Source organism: Leucoraja erinacea, chromosome 4 (genome assembly GCF_028641065.1).
Source record: "Leucoraja erinacea ecotype New England chromosome 4, Leri_hhj_1, whole genome shotgun sequence".
Lineage (NCBI taxonomy): Eukaryota > Metazoa > Chordata > Chondrichthyes > Rajiformes > Rajidae > Leucoraja > Leucoraja erinaceus.
Genome location: NC_073380.1, coordinates 21,974,729 through 21,996,245, shown reverse-complemented (window position 1 = coordinate 21,996,245; position 21,517 = coordinate 21,974,729). Strand labels below are relative to the sequence as shown.

At 43.1% G+C, this 21,517-nt stretch overlaps 1 protein-coding gene across 2 annotated transcripts in view; it reads left to right on the top strand.

Annotated features, from left to right (window-relative positions):
- Positions 1-21,517, top strand: part of LOC129696206 (protein FAM135B-like) — a 408,722-nt gene that overhangs the window by 343,095 nt on the left and 44,110 nt on the right. For both annotated transcript variants that reach the window (XM_055633862.1, XM_055633863.1), the window contains one exon: positions 12,741-12,838. In XM_055633862.1, coding sequence (XP_055489837.1) covers positions 12,741-12,838 — 98 coding nt within the window. The remainder of the gene's footprint in view (positions 1-12,740; positions 12,839-21,517) is intronic.

Genomic DNA, 21,517 nt, shown 5'->3' with positions numbered 1-21,517 from the left:
TGTAAAAGATCAAGGAATAGGGCGACACAGTGGCGCAATGGTAGAGTTGCTGCCTCACAGCGCCAGTGAACTGGTTTGATCCTAACCACGGATGTTGTCTGTACGGAGTTTGTATGTTCTCTCTGTGACCATGTGGGTTTACTCCAGGAGCTCGGGTTTCCTCCCACACTCCAAAGGTGGATAGTTTATAGGTCAATCAGCTTTTGTAAATTGTAAATCGTCCCTAATGTTTAGAATAGTGCTAGTGTATGGGGTAATCCTCAGTCAGCACCGACTCAGTGGGCCGAAGGGCCTGTTTGCACGCTGTTATCACTAGTCTAAAGAATAATTGACAACTTACTTTGGGATTAGCTTGTCGATGTTTTCATTATGCACCCATCAGCAGACATCAGGCAGTGCAGGTAGAGAGTAGTTAGTATTGCAATGAAACTGTATTGCAAGTAAGTGAGGAAATTAGATAAAGTTTTTGCTCCTCATCATCTGTTGAGGGAGCACAGCGATAGTCTTCTCTCCAGTGCTCTTGCTTGCCAAACAGTAGAACTATGCATCAGATCATTATGAAATTGGTTTCATTACGTGTTTTCAAAGCCCATTAAATTTCACCAGGACATTTATATTTTATGATGCCCCCACCTCCGCTTCCCCTCAACCCACAGTTGAACAGCATGTCCAAGCACACACACTGTCTAGACTTGCACATAAAGAATGGCAGGGAGGAAAAATTGGTCCAGCATTTAAACACATGGCATGAAAATCATATCAGGCTTTTACTAACGTCGGTCTCTGGCGAATTAGGACTGTCAGCAGTTTATATCCTTCCTAAACAATGGTGCGCAATACCTTGTAAATTAAAAACTGTAGGAGGCCAGATGTTTCAAGGCATCTCCTGCTTGACATTACTAGCAAAGTACACAAGAGGGAGCTATTGACTTAAAAATGATCCAGTCGGATTAGAAGTAATTGTGAAATGCGTTCCAATATTTGTATTCAAATAATACTTTGTAGTGTTCTCTCTCTAATCCTAGATAATCAAGGGAAATTTAAATGGCTTGGACTTAGTGGTTATGCTCAGATCTCCACACATAGAAACATAGAAACATAGAAATTAGGTGCAGGAGTAGGCCATTCGGCCCTTCGAGCCTGCACCGCCATTCAATATGATCATGGCTGATCATCCAACTCAGTATCCCGTACCTGCCTTCTCTCCATACCCCCTGATCCCCTTAGCCACAAGGGCCACATCTAACTCCCTCTTAAATATAGCCAATGAACTGGCCTCAACTACCCTCTGTGGCAGAGAGTTCCAGAGATTCACCACTCTCTGCGTGAAAAAAGTTCTTCTCATCTCGGTTTTAAAGGATTTCCCCTTTATCCTTAAGCTGTGACCCCTTGTCCTGGACTTCCCTAACATCGGGAACAATCTTCCTGCATCTAGCCTGTCCAACCCCTTAAGAATTTTGTAAGTTTCTATAAGATCCCCTCTCAATATTCTAAATTCTAGAGAGTATAAACCAAGTCTATCCAGTCTTTTCTTCATAAGACAGTCCTGACATCCCGGGAATCAGTCTGGTGAACCGTCTCTGCACTCCCTCTATGGCAATTAATGTCCTTCCTCAGATTTGGAGACCACAACTGTACGCAATACTCCAGGTGTGGTCTCACCAAGACCCTGTACAACTGCAGTAGAACCTCTCTGCTCCTATACTCAAATCCTTTTGCAATGAAAGCTAACATTATATGCCTGACATTATAAGTCCTTCTAACAACAAATTGAAGGCCGGGAAGTCCACTTGCCCCATTCTGGATGTTTAGGTCGATAAATGTATTTGATTAGTATGGGTGTCAGGGGTTATAGTGAGAAGGCAGGAGAATGGGGTTGAGAGAAAAAGATAGATCAACCATGATTGAATGGCGGAGTAGTCCTGATGGGCCAAATGGCCTAATTCTGCTCCTATAACTTATGAACTTATGAAGTGTCTCAGTAAATAATGTACAGGCCCTTTCGATATTACAGATGCCACTTTATTTTTCCCTGTGTCTCGCAACACCATAATCACATGTTCCTCACTCCCTACTCGCAAGAAATTTAGATGCACACAATGACGTATATGTGAAAATTACTTGTTTCTGGATTGAAACACGTTTGCAACAATCTCCAAGTCAAATTGCTTTAACCAGAGATATTTGACCAAAGATATTTGTGCTCAACATTCAAAATGTTTATTCAGTCATACATTGGGGTGCCAATGTGCCAGGGAAATTATTAAAAGAATTATCATTTCCCGAAACCTTTGTCATTGATAGCCTCCAGAGCTTCAACAGTGCTGCTCCCTCATTAAAGCAGTGATCTTACCATCAGCAGTTGTCTATCAGTGGTGAGACGTCTTGAATGTTTTTCTCTCTCAAAGGCTTGAGGCCAGGAAAATTAACTGAAAAGTAACTTCATGGAAAAGTGACTGCCACCGACTCTGAAAAGTGGGCAATTGAATGGTCCAGCCTCTCTAACCTAGAACACAAACAAAACAGCCTCAAATCTATGGGAAATACTTCATCTCATTAAACAACCATGAAATATGAATGTTATAAATGCCAGTTCATTGGCGCCAACTGCATTCCGCAGCCACTATACTATTTTGATAGTTAGACATTTTGAGGAAAATGTGTTTGCCTGCCATATTAGAAACATAGAAAATAGGTGCAGGAGTAGGCCATTCGGCCCTTCGAGCCTGCACCGCCATTCAATATGATCATGGCTGATCATCCAACTCAGTATCCTGACAATGTTAGTTATAGACTTTATAAATATATTGCGCGAAACAGGCCCTTTGGCCTACCAAGTCCATGCCGACCAGTGATCACCCTGTACAATAGCACTATCCACTACACAAGGGACACTTTACAATTTTACCCAAGCCAATTAACCTACAAACCTGTGTCTTTCGATTATGGAAGGAAGCTGGAGCACCTGGATGAAACCCCATTTAGTCACAGGGAGAACTTAAAAGCTCCGTACAGACAGCACCCATAGTCAGAATTGAACCTCTGGCGCTGTAAGGCAGCAACTCTACCACTGTGCCGTTCCAAAGTTTCTAGTTGAAGAAGGTCATGAAGAAACCTTCATTTCCTCCTTTCTGATGAACAGCCTCTCCCCTCCCCATCCCCCTAACACCAAAAGCACAGTATCCAACTGCATAATCTGAATTTAACTTCGCCTTCAGATTCTGAGATACATGGTACATTTGGATAAGATTATAAATCACACAAGAGGATTTGAATTATGCAACGGTTGTCTTCAAGGCATAGCAGAGGAGTTCCCCCATTTCCCTCATAGATGTATACCTCTCAGTCGGCCTGACTAAACCATCTTCTCTGGTTATTATCATTCAGCTCTTTGTAGAATTTTGCTGTGTACTAATTGGCTGTTATATTTCCCTAATTCGCTACAGTCATTACATTGTCAAATCGCCACAATGTGTCCAGAGGCCACAAAAGATGCCATATTACTGCAGCTTATTACATTCCTGCAGCTGCTTCTACTATGATGCCATCATTATAGAATAACAGAAAATTAATGACAAGGAAGGTGACCTTTTGGCTTCTTCGTGTCAGTCTGTGTCATCTGTAAAAGTGCTCCTCAGCCTAATCGCACCTTTCAATGCCAGTCCATTGCCCTGCAAGTCCATTGCCCTGCTCTTTAATAGTAAGATTAAACGAGAACTTACCAGTTTGAAGTTTGATCTGTATTTTATGAGGAGTTACGATGAGGGATTACGTGAAGAAGCCCGCTAGGACGCATGCGTGTCATTCTTCAAAGCAGCGGTGTGAATTCACAGATAACTGTAATGACTAAACATAGTAAGATTAGAGAAGAGGTACCAGTTAAGTATATGATCAGGGTGGGAGCGGAGGGCACGTAATCCCTCATCGTAATTCCTCATAAAATACAGATCAAACTTCAAACTGGTAAGTTCTCGTTTAATCTTACTTTTTACTTCGGAGGCACGTGAGTGACTACGTGAAGATTTCAAAGCTCTGTGATTTCATGCCGTGGAAACGAGTCCATGCACATGCCTGCCTTGACTGTGGTAGGAATAGTGTTAACATAATTGCACATGATTCGTTATTGAAATCATAAAATTTATTAACACAAATTATAACCCCATTTATGGGTGTTTTAATTAATTTACAGAATTTAAAAAATGTTCTGCAAATGTACCAGTTTTCCTCACTGGCTTATTATAAAATAACTGGAAACATCCAGTTGTACTGCTGCCGATGTAGCTGCAGCCCTGGTGGAATGAGATTTGAACACGTTAGTATCCACCCCAGCCTGCGTCAGTACCTGTTTCAGCCATCTCGAGATCGTCTGGACCGTCACTTTTTTGTGAGGTTTCTTATGGCTGATCAGCAGTCCCTTCTCATTGCCTCTTAGGATTTTTGTTTTCTCCATGTATAGTGATAGATGTTTAACTATACAGAGGCGGTCATCTGCGGGGTATGACCTAAATTGGATATTGAGGCCTGCTGATCCCTGTCTGTTCTGTTTTACTAGTTCGTAAATATGGAACGTAATATCGTCAGGTGAGGAGGTCATGTTGTCCAGTATGAGTTTCTGCAGTGACTGAACCCTCTGTGCCGTGACCAGTACCATTAACATGACTGTTTTTAACGTTAGTCTGTATACATAGAAACATAGAAATTAGGTGCAGGAGTAGGCCATTCGGCCCTTCGAGCCTGCACCGCCATTCAATATGATCATGGCTGATCATCCAACTCAGTATCCCGAACCTGCCTTCTCTCCATACCCCCTGATCCCCTTAGCCACAAGGGCCACATCTAACTCCCTCTTAAATATAGCCAATGAACTGGCCTCAACTACCCTTTGTGGCAGAGAGTTCCAGAGATTCACCACTGTATAGGGACAGGGTAGATGCTGGTGACCAGTTCCTGAGTGCTTTCAGGACAATGCTTACATCCCATATATGGGAGTACCTGGTTTTTGGGGGGGTTTGTGTTAAATATTCCCCTCATGAGCTTGGTTACCAGAGGGTGAGTCCCTATCGTGTAACGCTCTGTCCCTTGCCATAGGTATGTCGACAGGGCACTTCTGGCGCTGTTGATGGCATTGTAGCGGAGCCCCTCATCATAGTGGAGGCCTGCCAGATATTCCAGATGGGATATTCCAGATGGGATGTTGATATTTCTGTTGGTGATTTTGTTCTTATGGCAGTACGTTTCCCACTTTCTGATGTAGACCAGATATTGTTTCTCGGTTGATTCTCTTTGGGCCGCCGAGATGATGTTTGCTGTTCAGTCCGTGAGTCCCAGTTGTAGAAGCGGTGTCTTTAAACTCTACAAATTAACAGGTTCAAGCTTTTATGGCTTGGATGGCTATTCCCTGTCACGGGATGTAGTAGTAGATCTGATCTGTGTGGGATTGTAATACATGGTTCTAATACCATGTTTTGCACCACTGGGAACCATGGTTGAGTAGGCCAATCGGGTACTACCAAAATACCAGACGCAGAGTCTTGTTGTATTTTCCTTAATACCCAACTGATGAGGCAGAGGGGAGGGAATGCGTAAATAAACCATTTCCCCCAATGCAACGAAAATGCATCTGTGGCCACTGCCCCAGGGTCTGGTTCCCATGAAACATAGTTAGATATCTGGTTGTTTAGTCTGGATGCGAAAAGATCGATATCCGGTGTACCATATTTTGCTGTAATATCAGAAAACACCGTTTTGTTTAACATCCATTCGGTGTTTTCATTAAATTTGCTTGATCTGGTGTCTGCCACTAAATTTAGTCTCCCTGGTAGGTAAGAGGCTGATATCCAAATATTTCTCTGGATGCACCATTGCCAAATTGAATTAGCGAGATTGTCACATGATATCGATTTGTTGCCGCCCATGTGGTTGATGTATGCTACCACAGTGGTATTGTCTATTTGTAATCTAACATGCTGGTGGTGTGATCCTGTACAATATGACTTAAGGCCATGAAATGCTCCCAACATTTCCAAGTAATTTATACCCAGTGTCAGTAAGAAGGATGCCTCCTGCGCTGTCCATCTACCTCCACAGCTGGTGATGGTATTGGTGGCTTCCCACCCTAGTGCACTGGCATCAGTTTGTAGTACCACGAAGGGTTACTGACAATGATAGGGTTGGAACAAAGCCAGATGTTATCTATCCACCATTTTAATTCCGTTTTGGCTTGGATTGGTAGCCTCATAGGTCTGTCAAAGTGACCTGCATTAATTTTTAGAGCTTGAATTTTGGCTCTCTGTAAGTTTTGGTAACGTAGGGGTCCAAATTGTATGGCTGGGAAAGCAGCCACCATTTTACCAATTACTTTAGCTACCAATCTGATGGATGGGTTTCTGATGTCAATGAGGTTGCTGCATACCTCCATTATTTCTCTGGCCTTTTCCTTAGGTAGTGTCACTGTCATGTGAACTGAATCAATGGTAAATCCCAAGCAGTCCATAGCAGTGGACGGTGTTAGTTTAGATTTAACTGGATGGATGATAAATCCCAGTTGTTCAAACAACTGTTTTGTGGCTGTTACCGTTAGTATGGCCAATCCCAAAGTTATGCCCACAATGAGTATGTCATCTAAATATGCCATAATCATGTGTTTGCATTTCCGTAGAAACGCTAGGGCTGGTTTCAAGATTTTTGTGAACAGCCTGGGGGCTGATGTTAGCCCATTTGGCAGTGCTTTATATTGCCACTGGTCCCATCCAGTTGAATTTTAAGTAACATCTGTGGTCACCTCGTATGGGTACTGAATAGTAAGCATCTTTTAAATCGATGCTAGCCATGAAGTACCCTTTGGAAATTAGTTGTTTAGCAGTAACAAAGGTTTCCATTTTAAAGTGAATATATTGTACAAATGTATTCAATTTTGTCAGATCTATGATGATGCGACAACCACCATCTTTTTTTGTTTTGGTAAATATATTGGACATGAATTCTAATGGTTCGTGTCGCGTTAGCTCAATTACACCTTTTATGTAAAGCTGTTCCAGTTCAGCTTGTGCTTCTGTTTTCTCCCTATCAGAGAGCACAAACTTTCGGTTTAGTTTATGTTGGACTGGAGGGCTGTTTTCGTGTATAAACTCTATGGTATATCCCTGGATACTGCTTAAGACGTAAGGGGACATGACTTGAGAATTAAGGGACTGAAGTTTAGGGGTAACATGAGGGGGAACTTCTTTACTCAGAGAGTGGTAGCTGTGTGGAATGAGCTTCCTGTGAAGGTGGTGGAGGCAGGTTTGTTTTTATCATTTAAAAATAAATTGGATAGTTATATGGATGGGAAGGGAATGGAGGGTTATGGTCTGAGCACAGGTATATGGGACTAGGGGAGATTATGTGTTCAGCACGGACTAGAAGGGTCGAGATGGCCTGTTTCCGTGCTGTAATTGTTATATGGTTATATGGTTATAAGTATTGGTTGTTAGCATGCTCCATGCATTCAAGAACCAGTATAGTCTTCCCCCAACCTCCATGCTTCCCATATTATTTGGGGAACCAGACTCACCTACCTCCATTGTTACCAGTGGTAGGACTACTTCTTCCTGAAGTTCTTCCGTTGCTGTGCTGGTGCTTGGTTTTTCGGGTTGGTTGCTGGTGTTGTTGGGGTTCCCCACATTTTCCAGGAAGGCCGGCCTGGGCCATGGCCTAAAAAAGACTCATGTTTGGAGTGCCGAGCCCTCGAGCTCTCACCAGTTCCGCTGGTGGGTGCGTAAGGGTGCAGTCATAGGTTGTGGTGGGTTTTTGCAGGGTGGGTTATTCCTTTTATTAACCCTAAAGTTTTTGCTTCTTCATGTAGCTCCTTTACCTGCTTAGACAAGTTGCCTCCGAACAGGAGAATGGATGGTTTGGTGGCTCCAGGTTTACACAGTCCCGCAAATTTAGGATTGAGTGTCGGCTGCATGGCACTTTTTCTGATGCTGTTTAATTCGTGCTGCGTATTGCAGAACAGTGCCAGCGCGTCCTGTTGATCTTGGGACATAACCCTGTCGTCCACAGTGCGGGCAAATGCCGTTATTCCTGCAGTCAGCAATTTTAGGACTTTTTGGATTTTCACGTCCATGCTTCTGACCCCTGGTCCGATATGTTTCCAGATGCAGCTGTTAATAATTGGGACGTTTAGGGAAATGCAGTTGCCTGGTGCCATATGTCTTCCTGTCGTATCCACTACAGCCTGTTCTTGTAGCTGGTGCAGTGACATATAGTCAATGCTGGCAGCAAGCTTTGGCTCCAGGTTTGCCCCAGTTTGTTCTGGCTGTATGAAGTTTGCCACCATATCCAGCAATTTTTCTTTGTCCTGCACCCCATGCACACTTTCTTCCGCGGACCCCTCTTCCAAGTCAGCCCAGAACTGACTTGAGGTGCTCCCCTCTGATAAGGTGGAGACATCATGCAGCCCTTGGAAAGGTGCTGCTGTGGGTTTGATATAGGGCTCACAGTGGCCTGACTCCAAATCGCAGAGCCGGTCACGCTGGAGCAGATGCTCCAAACACCGTTCCATACGGGTCCAGCGCTCTCGGTCGCTGGCCTCCCGTGGTGTATCAGAGTCGGACTCCTCCGAGTCCACGACTCTTGTTTGTTTTGTGTTTTGCCTTGCCGCTCGGCCGCGTTGATTTGGCCGGTGCGGCAGCTACACAGGGCACAGCTGATCCCACTACGGGTGATCTTAGTGCCGACGGCTGCTTTTGCTGGCTGTCCGCTCCTTCGCGGTCCTCCCTGACCAGCTTTGTCGCAGCCCTCGTTGTCTTTTTGCCTTTCTCCATTCTCTCTGTAGTGGGCAAAAAGACCGCAGAGTGAGAACCTTACCTGCAATAGCGGCTTTTTAAATTGCCGCCGCTGGGGAACGTCCTTCCACCGCGTCTGACGTTTCGCAATGCGTGTAGTGCAATGACACGCATGCATCCTAGCGGGCTTCTTCACGTAGTCACTCACGTGACTCCGAAGTAAAATTACACATCCAAGTTGTGTTTAAATGTGATGAGTTTCTGACTCCAACACTCTTTCTGCAGTCCATTCCACACCCCAGCCAGTCTTGGGCTGAACCTATGCTCCCTGCTTTTTTACTTTTCCGTTAAATAGAAAATATTATTTGTATTTACTTGAACAAGGTTCCTCATAATATTGTACAAATAAAAGCCTCTCCGCACCTTACTCCATTCTTTAAAAAATAAGTCCCAGCCTATCCAATCTTCTGAAAGTCATTGGGTCATGCAGCAGGAAACAAGCCCTTCGGCCCAACTTATACATGCTAATATGTCCCTTCTAAGCTAGTCCCATTTAAAGGCAGTAAGGTCGCACATTGGTACAGTTGCTGCCTTACAACACCAGATATCCTGGTTTGATCCTGATGGGCCGAAGGGCCTGTTTCCGTGCTGCATCTCTAATCTAACTAAACTAAACATTTGCCTGCATATGGCTCAAATCCCTCTAAACCTTTCCTATGCATCTACCTGTCCAAATATATTTTCTCTCGATCAGCATTGTCCATTCCTTGTAAATCTCATCTCACCACCATTTCTGTAATGTGGTGAGCAGAGGTGCACACATTGTTCAACTTGTGGTGTACATTTTGTTGGATACAGTTCCAGCATAACCTCCTTGTCCTTACATTCAACACCTCTTATACCCTGGCTTCACCTGTTCTACGGCTGTCTTTTCCAGCTGCAGTAAGCAATAAATGGAGGTATTAAATTATTGGAACATTAGTAAATAATCTTGGTCTAGATATTCTCGAGACAGAAATGTGCAGATGGCCACCTAGATTTCATGTCATGGGAGCAGAATTAGGCCATTAGGCCCATCAAGTCAACGCCATTTAATCATGGCTGATCTATCTTTCTCTCTCAGCCCCATTCTCCTGCTTTCTCCCCTGACACGCTTAATTATCAAGAATCAATCTCTGCCTTAAAAAAAATCAAATCAAAATCTATTCCACAGATTCACCATCCTCTGACTAAAGAAATTCCTCCTCATCTCCTTCCTAAAGGTACATCCTTGTATTCCGAGACTGAGCCCTCTGGTCCCAGGTTTTCCCACCCAGTTTTGTTGGGGGGGTTTTGAGCTACTACTAATGGATGCTGCAGGTGGGGCTCAGGGCCATGAATGGGGAAGGGTGGGTAGAATGGTTGTGGGAACACCACTGCCAGGGTAGGCTTTTAACAAGGTGGGCAGAGATGAAGTAAGCTCCCAGCACCAGCCTGTGCCCTTGAACAGTCACATCAAAGCAGATAGGCTACAACTTCAGCAAAATGCAAACTCTAGTCACTACATGTGTTTGAATAGTCTACATCTACACAAATTGCTTATGCCAAGTGGGCAGGGCATCCAGGCACACAATGCCCACTATTAGACAACCCCTTATGAGTTCAGACATCAGTAGGATGGGAGGACTTGCAAGGAATTTGTTGAACATCACAGTGTGCTCAATACATTTCCTATCTCCTTTACTGAACCTCATTTCGTAGATATTTCACATTAGTGGTAAAATACATGATGGAATCTCTAATCTGTAATTTTAACTTCAATGTTTATTTCTGTCAAATCAGACACAAGTCATTAAAATCAACTTTATCTTGTGACAAGCATCAGTAAAGCCACAGCATCCCTGCTGCACTGAGCTGTAAATACAACAATAGCAATCAGGATACAATTATTTTCTCTGTTTCGGGATCTGCACTAAACTGGGTTTCCATTTACTGAGAATAATTCATCCCCTTTTTTCCTGTCCTTTCCTCCAACATGTGGAACGGTTACCCAAGGAGTGCATGCACCTTATCTGAGCTCATTTGCTGAGTTAACACACTCATATCTCTGGACACTGTCCTCTTCATTATCTTCCTCTCTCATACCTACTCCCTCCCTACACCCACCCTTATTCACAGGGGCATCTGCACAATCGGGACAAAACATTTCATGGACTGATTAGTTAATCAAGAGAGTGTTTTATTGTCATATATCCTGAAACAGAACAATAGCAGCACAGCAGATATGTAAATCATTTTTCTCCAGAGATACTGCTTGACCCATTGAGTTACTCCAGCACTTTGTGTTTACCATTGATGTAAACATAGTGTTCTGTAAACACCATAATAAACAACGAACGATAAATTGAATATATATATAAAACAAACAATAATAGCGCAAAGATAAAGTTATCACAAAATATTGTGCTTTTAACTAGATCATCAGATTTCTCAGCTGAAAAGTAACATTTCCCACAGTGGCATTGAGCCTCAGAAACCTTATTTGAGAAAGAAATCAAACTGCATCACGCCAACGGGCAGAATCTGCCACTGCCAAATTAGCAGCAAAATCTCCACTGCTGCTCCAATTTCCCTTTCCACGTGCTCTGCCAGACTCACTGAATGGTAACATCCAGCTGAGTGAGCCCTTTTCACATTCAGGAAAAATGTACAGAGCTTTTCTTTAAGCAGCAGTTGTTCTGCTAATTTGGAAGAAGATTGACTTCTCAGGCTGAAAGGAACCACGATGCAAAGGGCTGGATTGTCAAACCTGATGTCCTCCTTCCAACCTCAGTGCTTCAGCTCTCTTGAAGTGTTTAGATATCCTGAATAAAACTTCCCAATGGCCTGCTCAGTGCCAAATAGGTTAATTGACAGAGAGTTAGGTTCCGTGACCATAACATAGTCATAGAGTCATACAACATTTAAACAGACCCTTCAGCCCAACTTGCCCACACCAACCAACATGTTCCATCTACACTAGTCCCACCTGCCTTTGTTTGGTCCATATCCCTCACAAACCTGTACGTCTTTGGAATGTGGGAGGAAACCGGAGCACACAGAGAAAATCCACGCAGTCACGAGGAGAACGTACAAACTCTGTACAGACAACATCTTTAGTCAAGATTGAACCTGGGACTCTGGAGTTGTAACTCTGTCCACTCCACTGCTGCATCACTGTGCTGCCGCAAAAATGCTGTGACTGTAACATAAACTCCCTTTTATTTAACAATTAGTAGTTTGGTATACCTGCATTAAGTGTGGATGCTCATTTGATGAATTCTTCCATGCAGAATTATTATTTTTTTTTATTTTTTTTTTTATTAGAAGTACGGTAAATTACAATCCTACATAACACATATATCTTAATACATTTTTTGTACCGCTTCATTTTTTTCAGCTTTAAGAAAAAGGTAGAAGTAAGGAAAGTAAAGAAAGTGCAAGAGAGTCGTGAAGTGCAAGAGTGTTGGGAAAAGAAAGCCCCTTAGGAAAGAAGTTAGAGAAGGAAGTAATGTGAGAAAATAGACCCTAGAAAAGAAAGAAAGAGAAAATAGAAACAATCGCTCTATTATAACATTAAACTCCGCAGAGAGGGGACTACCAACCAAGTCTGTTTTTGTTGTTTTACCTCCCGTTACCAGGTCCTGACTATTGCACCTCATACTTGTAATAGGTCCAGAAACATAGACCATTCCATGCAGAATTAGATAGAATTACTATCTTTGGCCAAGTCCAGTGCAGGTTGAGAGAGAATGGTGGGCCGTAAACAGAAAATGGTCTGCATTCTGCGACACAGAGTTAAATTGAAATGTAATTTTCTCTTTTGTGGAAATGCCATCAGTGTTATACTCTCGAAATGATACGCAGCCTGTGTGCATTGAGACAGATGGTAATCTCAGTCCTCTGAGCATACTAACATTGCCAATGTTTTGTTTTGAATTTGTTTGACTGCAGAGTGACACCTTTGCTGATTTTGATACAATGACGGATCGCCTCTTGGATGAGATTGTTCAACATATCCACCTCTACAATCTGACGATATCTAGAATAAGGTAACAGATCTGGTCACTTGGCCAATTCATTATTTTCCATCTGCAAAGTATCCATATCCTTAGTTTAATTTAGTTTATAGATAGAGGGTGGAAACAGACCCTTTGGGCCACCGAGTCCACACCGACCAACAATCACCAGTACACTCGTTCTATCCTACATGCTACAGACAATGTACAGAAACCAGTTAACCTACAAACCTGCATGTCATTGGAATATTGGAGGAAACCGGAGCCACCAGAGAGAACCCACTTGGTCACAGGGAGAACATACAAGCTCCGCATAGACAGCACCCATGGTCAGGGTCAAACCCAGGTCCCGGATGCTGTAAGGCAGCAACTCTATCGTTGCACCATTGTACTGCCCAACCTATCATATTAATGCAGAAATCATGACATACGTTAAAAAAAAAGTTTTGAAGAACCTATGCCAATACTTACAATGTTATAAAAATAGGGGCAATCTCACAAATACTGCCTGGATTATTGTTTATTTGTTCCAAGGAGAGTTTGACAGACTTGGATTGTTTTCTCTGGATTGCCGATAGAAGTATATAAAGTTATAAGAGACATAGACAGGGTAGACAGGCAGAACCGTTATCCCAGAGTGGAATTGTCAAAGACTAAAGGGCATAGCTATAAAATGAGTGGAGCAAAGGAGACGTGTGTAGCAAGTTTTTTTGCACAGATGGTGGGGGTTGCCTGGACTGTGGTGCCAGGGGTAGTGGTGGAGACTGGTACGATAGAGGCCTTTGGATAGGGACACCGAAATGTAGAGAATGGTGCGAGCTGGATCATATCGCTGATATGTTGCGGATAAGATTAGATCATCGTGGCGTCATGGTCAGCATAAATATTGTGGGCCGAAGGGCCTATTCTTGTGGTGCACTGTTCTATGTTCCGTGGCCCAAAACTTTATGGCCATTCCAAATTAAACCACCAATATTTACTATATAAATGGAAGCAAACCCAGGACTTTGTTAAATGCCTTGTTATGCCATGTTAATGTCATGCCTTGTTAAACGTAGAAGTCCGAATGATACAATAGATTGAAATGTTGAGCCTGCCAGATTTCCCTGTGGCAACTTACTAATGTACTCCAATCTCTATAGTTAGACCTGTCTCACTAAGGAGATAATAGCTCCGTGGTCCGAAGGCAAAGAGGAAGATAAGTTCCTTTTTTCATAAGGAACATTTTGGTTTACTTTGATAATTTTATTAATGAATTGTTAGTCGTTTCTTTTTTTAAATGATAATATTCTAGGATAGAACAAACGGGTGATCGCTGTTGGCACGGACTTGGTGGGCCGAACGGCCTGTTTCCACGCTGCATCTCTAAATCTAAAACCTGACGCTCCAGAGACTCTTTGTGATTTTGAAAATTGAGCAAGAGAAATGAAAAATATATTTTGGTTGATAGAAGATGTTGGAAATAGCTAATCAGAAACTGGTGAAAGGAGTCAATGTGATAGGTTAACCATCACCATGAGAAAATCAGACAAAGTGAGGCAAACAGCGAGTGCAAATCCTAGGCAGAATTGGGTTCCTAGACAGATTGAAGTTAGGATTCAAGGTACAGAGGACTGTGCCTGGGTCGCTGGCAGAGACATTCATGTAGGAACAAGGTTGGGAGAATGTGATGATTGGGAGTTGATGATCATAAGTAAGGAAGGGAGGACATAATTAGGATGTAGAGTGGGGGAAGAAGAGGAAGAGAGTGAGACAATTCCAAGGAGGTACAGAACAATGAAGAGAGAGGGAGAGCAGTCAGAAATTACCAATAATAGTCTTCTGGGCTCCAATGGAGCAATTGTAGTACCCCTGACACCATGTGTAGGAAGGAACTGCAGATGCTGGTTTAAACTGAAGATAGACACACAGTGCTGGAGTAACTCAGCAGGACTGGCAGCATCTCTGGAGAGAAGAAATGGGTGACATTTTGGATCAAGACCCTTCTTCAAACTGAGAATCGGGAGGAACGGGAAAAGAGAGATAGAGATGGTGATGTAGAGAGGTACTGTATGGTTCATTTGTTTTATATCTCTCGACATCATCATCTATATCCCCGTTTCCTATTCCCCTGATTCAGTCTGAAGAAGGGTCTTGACCCAAAACGTCAACCAGTCGTTCTATCCAGAGATGCTACCTGTCCCGCTGAGTTACTCCAGCATTTTGTTTCTATCTTCTGACTCCATCTTCTGGTTAAGTATTTTTATGTAATGCTTGTTGAATATATCACATGTAGACATAGATATCATGAGCAGAGAAGGCTCAGAAAGAATATGAACCCTGAACCAATATTTAATTATTTTTTGAGGTGCCACTTTCAGCCAATTGCCATTTTAAAATTGTTATTAAAATAACTTGTAAAATTAGTGCCATGGTTGGAATTTGCAAAGAGTGATACTGTGATAGGTGATGGATATAAATAAGCAGTTCAATAAGCAAGAATAATCATTCCAAAGGCATAGACAATGCTGTTTAATGACTTACATTTTCAGCTGCCTTATTTCTCTATCAAGAGTGAATATCAATCTTCCAAATGCGGAACGATTGCAAATCCAGTGCAGGCTATTGAGATGAAAGTTTCTTTAGGTCTGTTGCCTGCAAGGCTGCTATGGGTAATTGGAAAACTTCAATCTACTTCTGAGTCGCCTTGGGCACACGTAATGGGAGTGTCTTAATTTACCACCAGTTGTCAAATCTACTCAGATAGCTAATGTGGAGAAACCTGAGGTTATATCCTTTGGTGGCTAGAAAAGCAGAATAATGCATAAAGAAAAAATCACCGGATTCTCGGTGTCTGCATGAAAGACATAAATTTAAGATGCAGCGGCAGTAAATAATTAGGAAAACAAATAAACCATTAGCCTGTAGTTTAGTTTAGAGATGCAGTGTGGAAACAGGCCCTTTGGCCCATCTTGTCCATGCCGATCAGCGATCCTCACACACTAACGCTATCTGGCACGCACTAGGGACAATTTATAATGATACCAAGCCAATTAACCTCTAAACCTGTATGTTTTTGGAGCGTGGGAGGAGACCAGGGATCCCGGAGAAAAACTGGAGATGCAGTATTGCTCTGGTGCCTCATATTTGATGAAATCAGGCAGGCTCATTTACCATGAGATGTGGTTTTGAGGAGATTTAACAACATCCGTCTCCTCGTCAAGTTATTATATCTTCGCAATGGGACTATTGAACTTTACAGTTTTCACATTCTGCCCCCTCCCCATCCCCAACATTTGGAATGGGGTCACATCTGGAACAACATAGACAAAGCATTCTATCCTTTCTCTTTAATCTAACCTTGGATAAATGGTCTGAAAGCATGGCACTTGATTCCCTGGAAATTGATTTCACCTCTCAATCAGAACAAAGTTCAGTCTAGCAATATATGGGAGAGGAAAGAAATGTTCAGATCTGCACCAGCTGTGCCAGATGTTGAGCAAAGCAATACATCAAAAAATAAAATTAACTTGCATTAATGCCTTTGGGAAGAATTGCTATCAAATTGCAGTGAACCACCATGTCCTTCATCATAAAGTGATGGATAGCTCATAAAAATAATTTCATGTTAGATTGTGTAAAATGCTTTCCCTGCAAAATGTTTGGCTCCATTTATGGGCCATTCTCTGTCTCTCTTTCGTGTCTCCCCAAGAGACAATACCAACTGGGTATAATAGATCATAACCAGTTCATTCAGCAAGCAGCACTTTCTCTGTATTTGTTGAATGAGCAGGTAAGTGAAAGGAAGGTACCAAACTTGGAAAAGCAAGTGATTGTCTAGCCCAGCAGTAAATCATTTCTTCCATTTCTCCATGGAAAAAAAAAACGTTTCAAAATGGTTTGTTCCCCAACTCCCCCACCCCCCACCCCCCTATCTCAAATTGACTGGAGAATAATTATCAGCAACTATTTACTGCCAAGGATAATGTTACACTTATTTTAGCAGGCTGCATGTACTTACAGACTAAGTACTTCCTGCATTTCAAATGGGATGAAATGACTCATTTTATTCGCTTTACTCCCTTTGCTTTAATTAAAGATAAATATGTTTATAAAATTGTCCTTCAGGTTTTACATTCAATGTCATAAATCTTCCGTGTGATAGGACATTATGAACCAAATGTACAGTATACGTCCATCATCTTGGTCTGTGCAAAGTAATAAGAATAGCCGGTGAGTGAATATACATCTGCAAGCAAAATACATTGTGTCCTTTGGAGATGATTTATACAGAATAAGATCATTAAAGTCATAAGGTTATGTGATAGCAACAGAATTAGGCCATTCGGCCCATCAAATCTTCCCCCGACAGTTCAGAATGCTGTGGCTGATCTTTGTCCCTCATGATTTATATTATCTATTGTCTATCCTTTTAAGGGCTGCTTTCTACTGGCAAACCCCTTTCACCTGTACTAATCGGGAATTTATCTATGTGACAAAAAAAGTTGACTTTGACGGCCTCCATACTTCCTCCTGGTCAAAAAATCACCAGATTCCTCAGACCTCTTGACTAAAGAAGTTCCTAATCATCTCCTTCCTAAAGACCTCTCCTGCAGAAGCTGACACTATGCTTGAATGTTCTAGATTGTTAAGCTTAACAAACTTTTTGACTCCATTCACCCCTTCAGACATTCTTGGTCAGTACCGTGACGCCCGAAACAAAAATTGAAAAAAAATCAGCCCGGTTTATTAAAACATGTTTATCTGCCAATGCTCAGTCAATGGGATGGCTGAAATTGGTTTGCAGCTATCAGGCAATCAAAATGAGGACGAATGCTAAACAGACAGCACCTCATGTCAGTGTCGATCACAAGCCTATTGCGTACCTTCGCTTTCAGAGTTACCATGGTTGAGAATCCAGCCTCACAGTGATAAGTTGAGGGGGATTGGACCAATAGGGTCAGGGCACTCTTCAAAAGAAAAGGTCAGTCCTTCACTTTCAGCCAAAATATGGTGAGCTCTTGTTCCATGAAATTACTCTTGAGCTGTGCATCTTCACAAAGGAGCTCTTCTCTGGCTTTTTAAAGGAGGAGGACTGGCTGAACCTTGTTGCCTTCCACCACAGTGAAGAATGCTGTGGTGGATGTTTGTGTTAAATTTTATTGTGCATTGTGTGTTCCTTTTAAGTGCATTGCTACTGGCAAATTCATTTCACTGCACTTTCGGGTGCATGTGACAAATAAAATTGACTTTAACTTTGAATACTTATCCTGGTCAAACCCATAAGACGTTCCTCAGACATTGTAGACCTTAAATAATTCTTAATCGGCTTGAGTTTGCTAAATGACCTCTCTGCAGAAGCTACTGTTGCTTGAATTGTTAATAGTATTGTTAAGCTAACACAAACATTTGGAAACAATTCACCGAGTCTACACACTGTTAACGTTCAACAGACTACATGGTTCACACACTGCATTTACAAAACCCACCCACGCCCACCCACACCCACTCACTCACACACCCACACACACTCACACACACACACACTCACACACACCCACACCCACACACTCACACACACACCCACACACACTCACACCCACACTCCCACACACACACACTCACACTCACACACACACTCACACATACCTAAGCACAGATACGCATAGACAGGCTCGCATACTCTCTCACTATCAGAGACACACACACACACACACACACACTGTCACACCCAAACCCAAGCCCGGACCACTGAAACAGCCGCATGCCCGGTAACCTGGGCATCGACCCCTCCCTCTGCAACTGGATACTGGACTTTCTAACCAACACCCCAGTCTGTGAGGTTACACACACACCTCACACACACACCCACTCACTCACACCGCCCACTCACTGTGTGCTCTCCCCCTCCTCTACTCCCTCTTCACCCTGACTGCACACCTGTACATGGTACTAACACCATCATCACACCCAGATGATACAACGGTGATTGGCCTCATCAGCAACAACATGACTGGCCTACAGGGACAAGTCCAGCACTTAGCAGCATGGTGCGCTGACAACAACCTGGCCCTTAACTCCAAGAAGACCAAGGAGCTCATTGTAGACTTCAGGAAGTCCAGAGGCGGCACACACACCCCCATCCACATTAACGGGACGGAGGTGGAACGTGTTTCTAGCTTCAGGTTCCTGGGAGTCAACATCTCCGATGACCTCTCTTGGACCCACAACACCTCTACTCTGATCAAGAAGGCTCATCAGCGTCTCTTATTCCTGAGGAGACTGAACAAGGTCCATCTGTCTCCTCAGATCCTGGTGAACTTCACACCGCTGCACCATCGAGAGCATCCTTACCACTGCATCACAGTACCCATGGCACTGCTCTGTCTCCGACCGGAAGGCATTGCAGATGAAAATTGCCCATCGCATCACCGGTTCCACGCTCCCCTCCATTGAGTCTGTCCAAAGCAAGCGCTGTCTGCGGAGGGCGCTCAGCATCACCAAGGACTGCTCTCACCCCAACCATGGACTGTTTACCCTCCTACCATCCGGGAGGCGCTACAGGTCTCTCCGTTGCCGAACCAGCAGGTCGAGGAACAGCTTCTTTCCGGCCGCTGTCACTCTACTAAACAACGTACCTCGGTGACTGCCAATCACCCCCGCCCCCCCCCTCCGGACACTTATTATTTATTTATTTATTTTTTTTAATTCAAATCGTTTGCTATGTCGCTCTTCAAGGGAGATGCTAAATGCATTTCGTTGTCTCTGTACTGTACACTGACAATGACAATTAAAATTGAATCCGAATCTGAATCTGAATCAGCTGCCGACTGTCACCATCTCCCTGGGTGGGGCCACCGCAGCCAATGTCGCCGACTTTCACTGTCTCTCCGGGGCCACCGATGCTGCTGCCCGTATCTCTACTCCAGCCCCCCAAGGGCCTCCACCAGCGACTCTGCGGACCCTTGCCTCTCCACCGGCCACCAGTGGTCCAGAGTCGTCAGCTCACCAGAAATATCGGCTCAGCACCAGGCCCACAACCTCCACCATGCAGACAGCACGTGGTCTGACTCTGCTGGGTCCTACTGTCCCCATCCTATAGGGGAAGGCTCATCAGTAGTGATCAAATATGGTAAAGTAGTGATGACTGTGCTGGGTCCTAGTGCCCCCCTCCACCTACAGGGAAGACCCATACAGGAAATTCCCGCGACCCTCCTTCGGCTCCCGGGCCCCCTTTTGAACTCTGGGCCTGGGTAGGATGTACCCCCTGCACCCCTCCCCCCCCCCTGCCCTCACATAGGCACTGTGTATACGTACGTGAATAGGCGAACAAAGTACTGTGTGTGATATGTACCTTTGTTAGGTTCCTTAAAATGGGCTCAACAAATTGATGTTATTTACAACCCCTTCATGAGCCCCGGAAAATCCCCAAATGACCCCCATAGGGGTCACGACCCCCAGGTTAAGAACCAGTGGTCTAGACTCTCCCACAAGTAGAACATCCACTCTATCCAAGCCTTTCACTATTCGATACGTTTCAATTATGTCTCTCCCCTCATCCTTCAAAACTCCAGCGAGTACAGGCCCAGTGCTGTCAATGCACATCATATGTAAACCACTCATTCCCGGAATCAGGAGATTAAGCCCTATATCATTCAGATCTATGTTAAGCCCATTGAGCAAGTCAAAATAACATCGATAGGTAATAAAAATGTCTTGAAAAAAATGAATGAGAGTTAATGGAAGCAGGAGTTTCAATCCCACATTAAAACCAATGTCCAACCAACATTCTGCTTGCAAAATTGGCTTTTTTTTCCAATTGACCTCCACTACCCCATCCCTTTAATGACTTTCCCCCCTTAATTATCTCCCCTCTTAAAAAAAAATGTAGGACCAATCTGAGATTCATTGCTCTTTTTTTCACATTTAAATGACATCTCAAGATACTGTGAAGAACAACTTGCCTGAGATAGGTGTGCTTTAGATGGATCAGCACTGCCTCTGTGTAAATGAGGGCTTTGTAAGATGTCTCAGACTACATTTTATCTTTGTACTGCCCTCTTCCCTGACATCAGTCTAAGAAGAGTCTCAACCCAAAATGTCACCCATTCCTACTCTCCAGAGATGCTGCCTGTCCTGCTAAGTTATTCCAGCATTTTGTGTTTATCAACTCTTAGAACGTTGGCTCCTTTTGCATGCCACAATGCAAAATGTTTTAGAAATGATTTTTAGTATTTTCTTTGCCTGAATAGTGAATACAATGATCTATGGCCCTTGTACTACTCCCCAATTATAACAGGAGATATATTTTTACAGAAAGATGAATTAAAAATTTAATTAGCAATTATTTTCTGCAGGAAGTGAACAATACTCATGGATCTTTTGGTTAGAATATAAAGGCAAAATAGCATGTTTTGTCCATTGCTTGTGACCTCTGTAACCAAATCACTACAGAGAGAAGTAGAAGAATATTCAAGCAAAGAAAATCATAAAAATGATAACTTATTCTGTATTTTGCAATGTGGCTTTCAGAGGAGGTCAGATAATCTTCAGTTATCATTACTTGGTAAGCAATTTAAGTTTTTATTAAATTCATGATGGAAACCAAGGTTGACTGCAGGAGTCATAGCAGTGCCTGAGATAATTTAATTACCTTGTAGAAACTTATAAATCCACCAATAAAAGCCAATGAATAATCTATTTGACTGTGAGATTTGCAAACATCTTTAACTC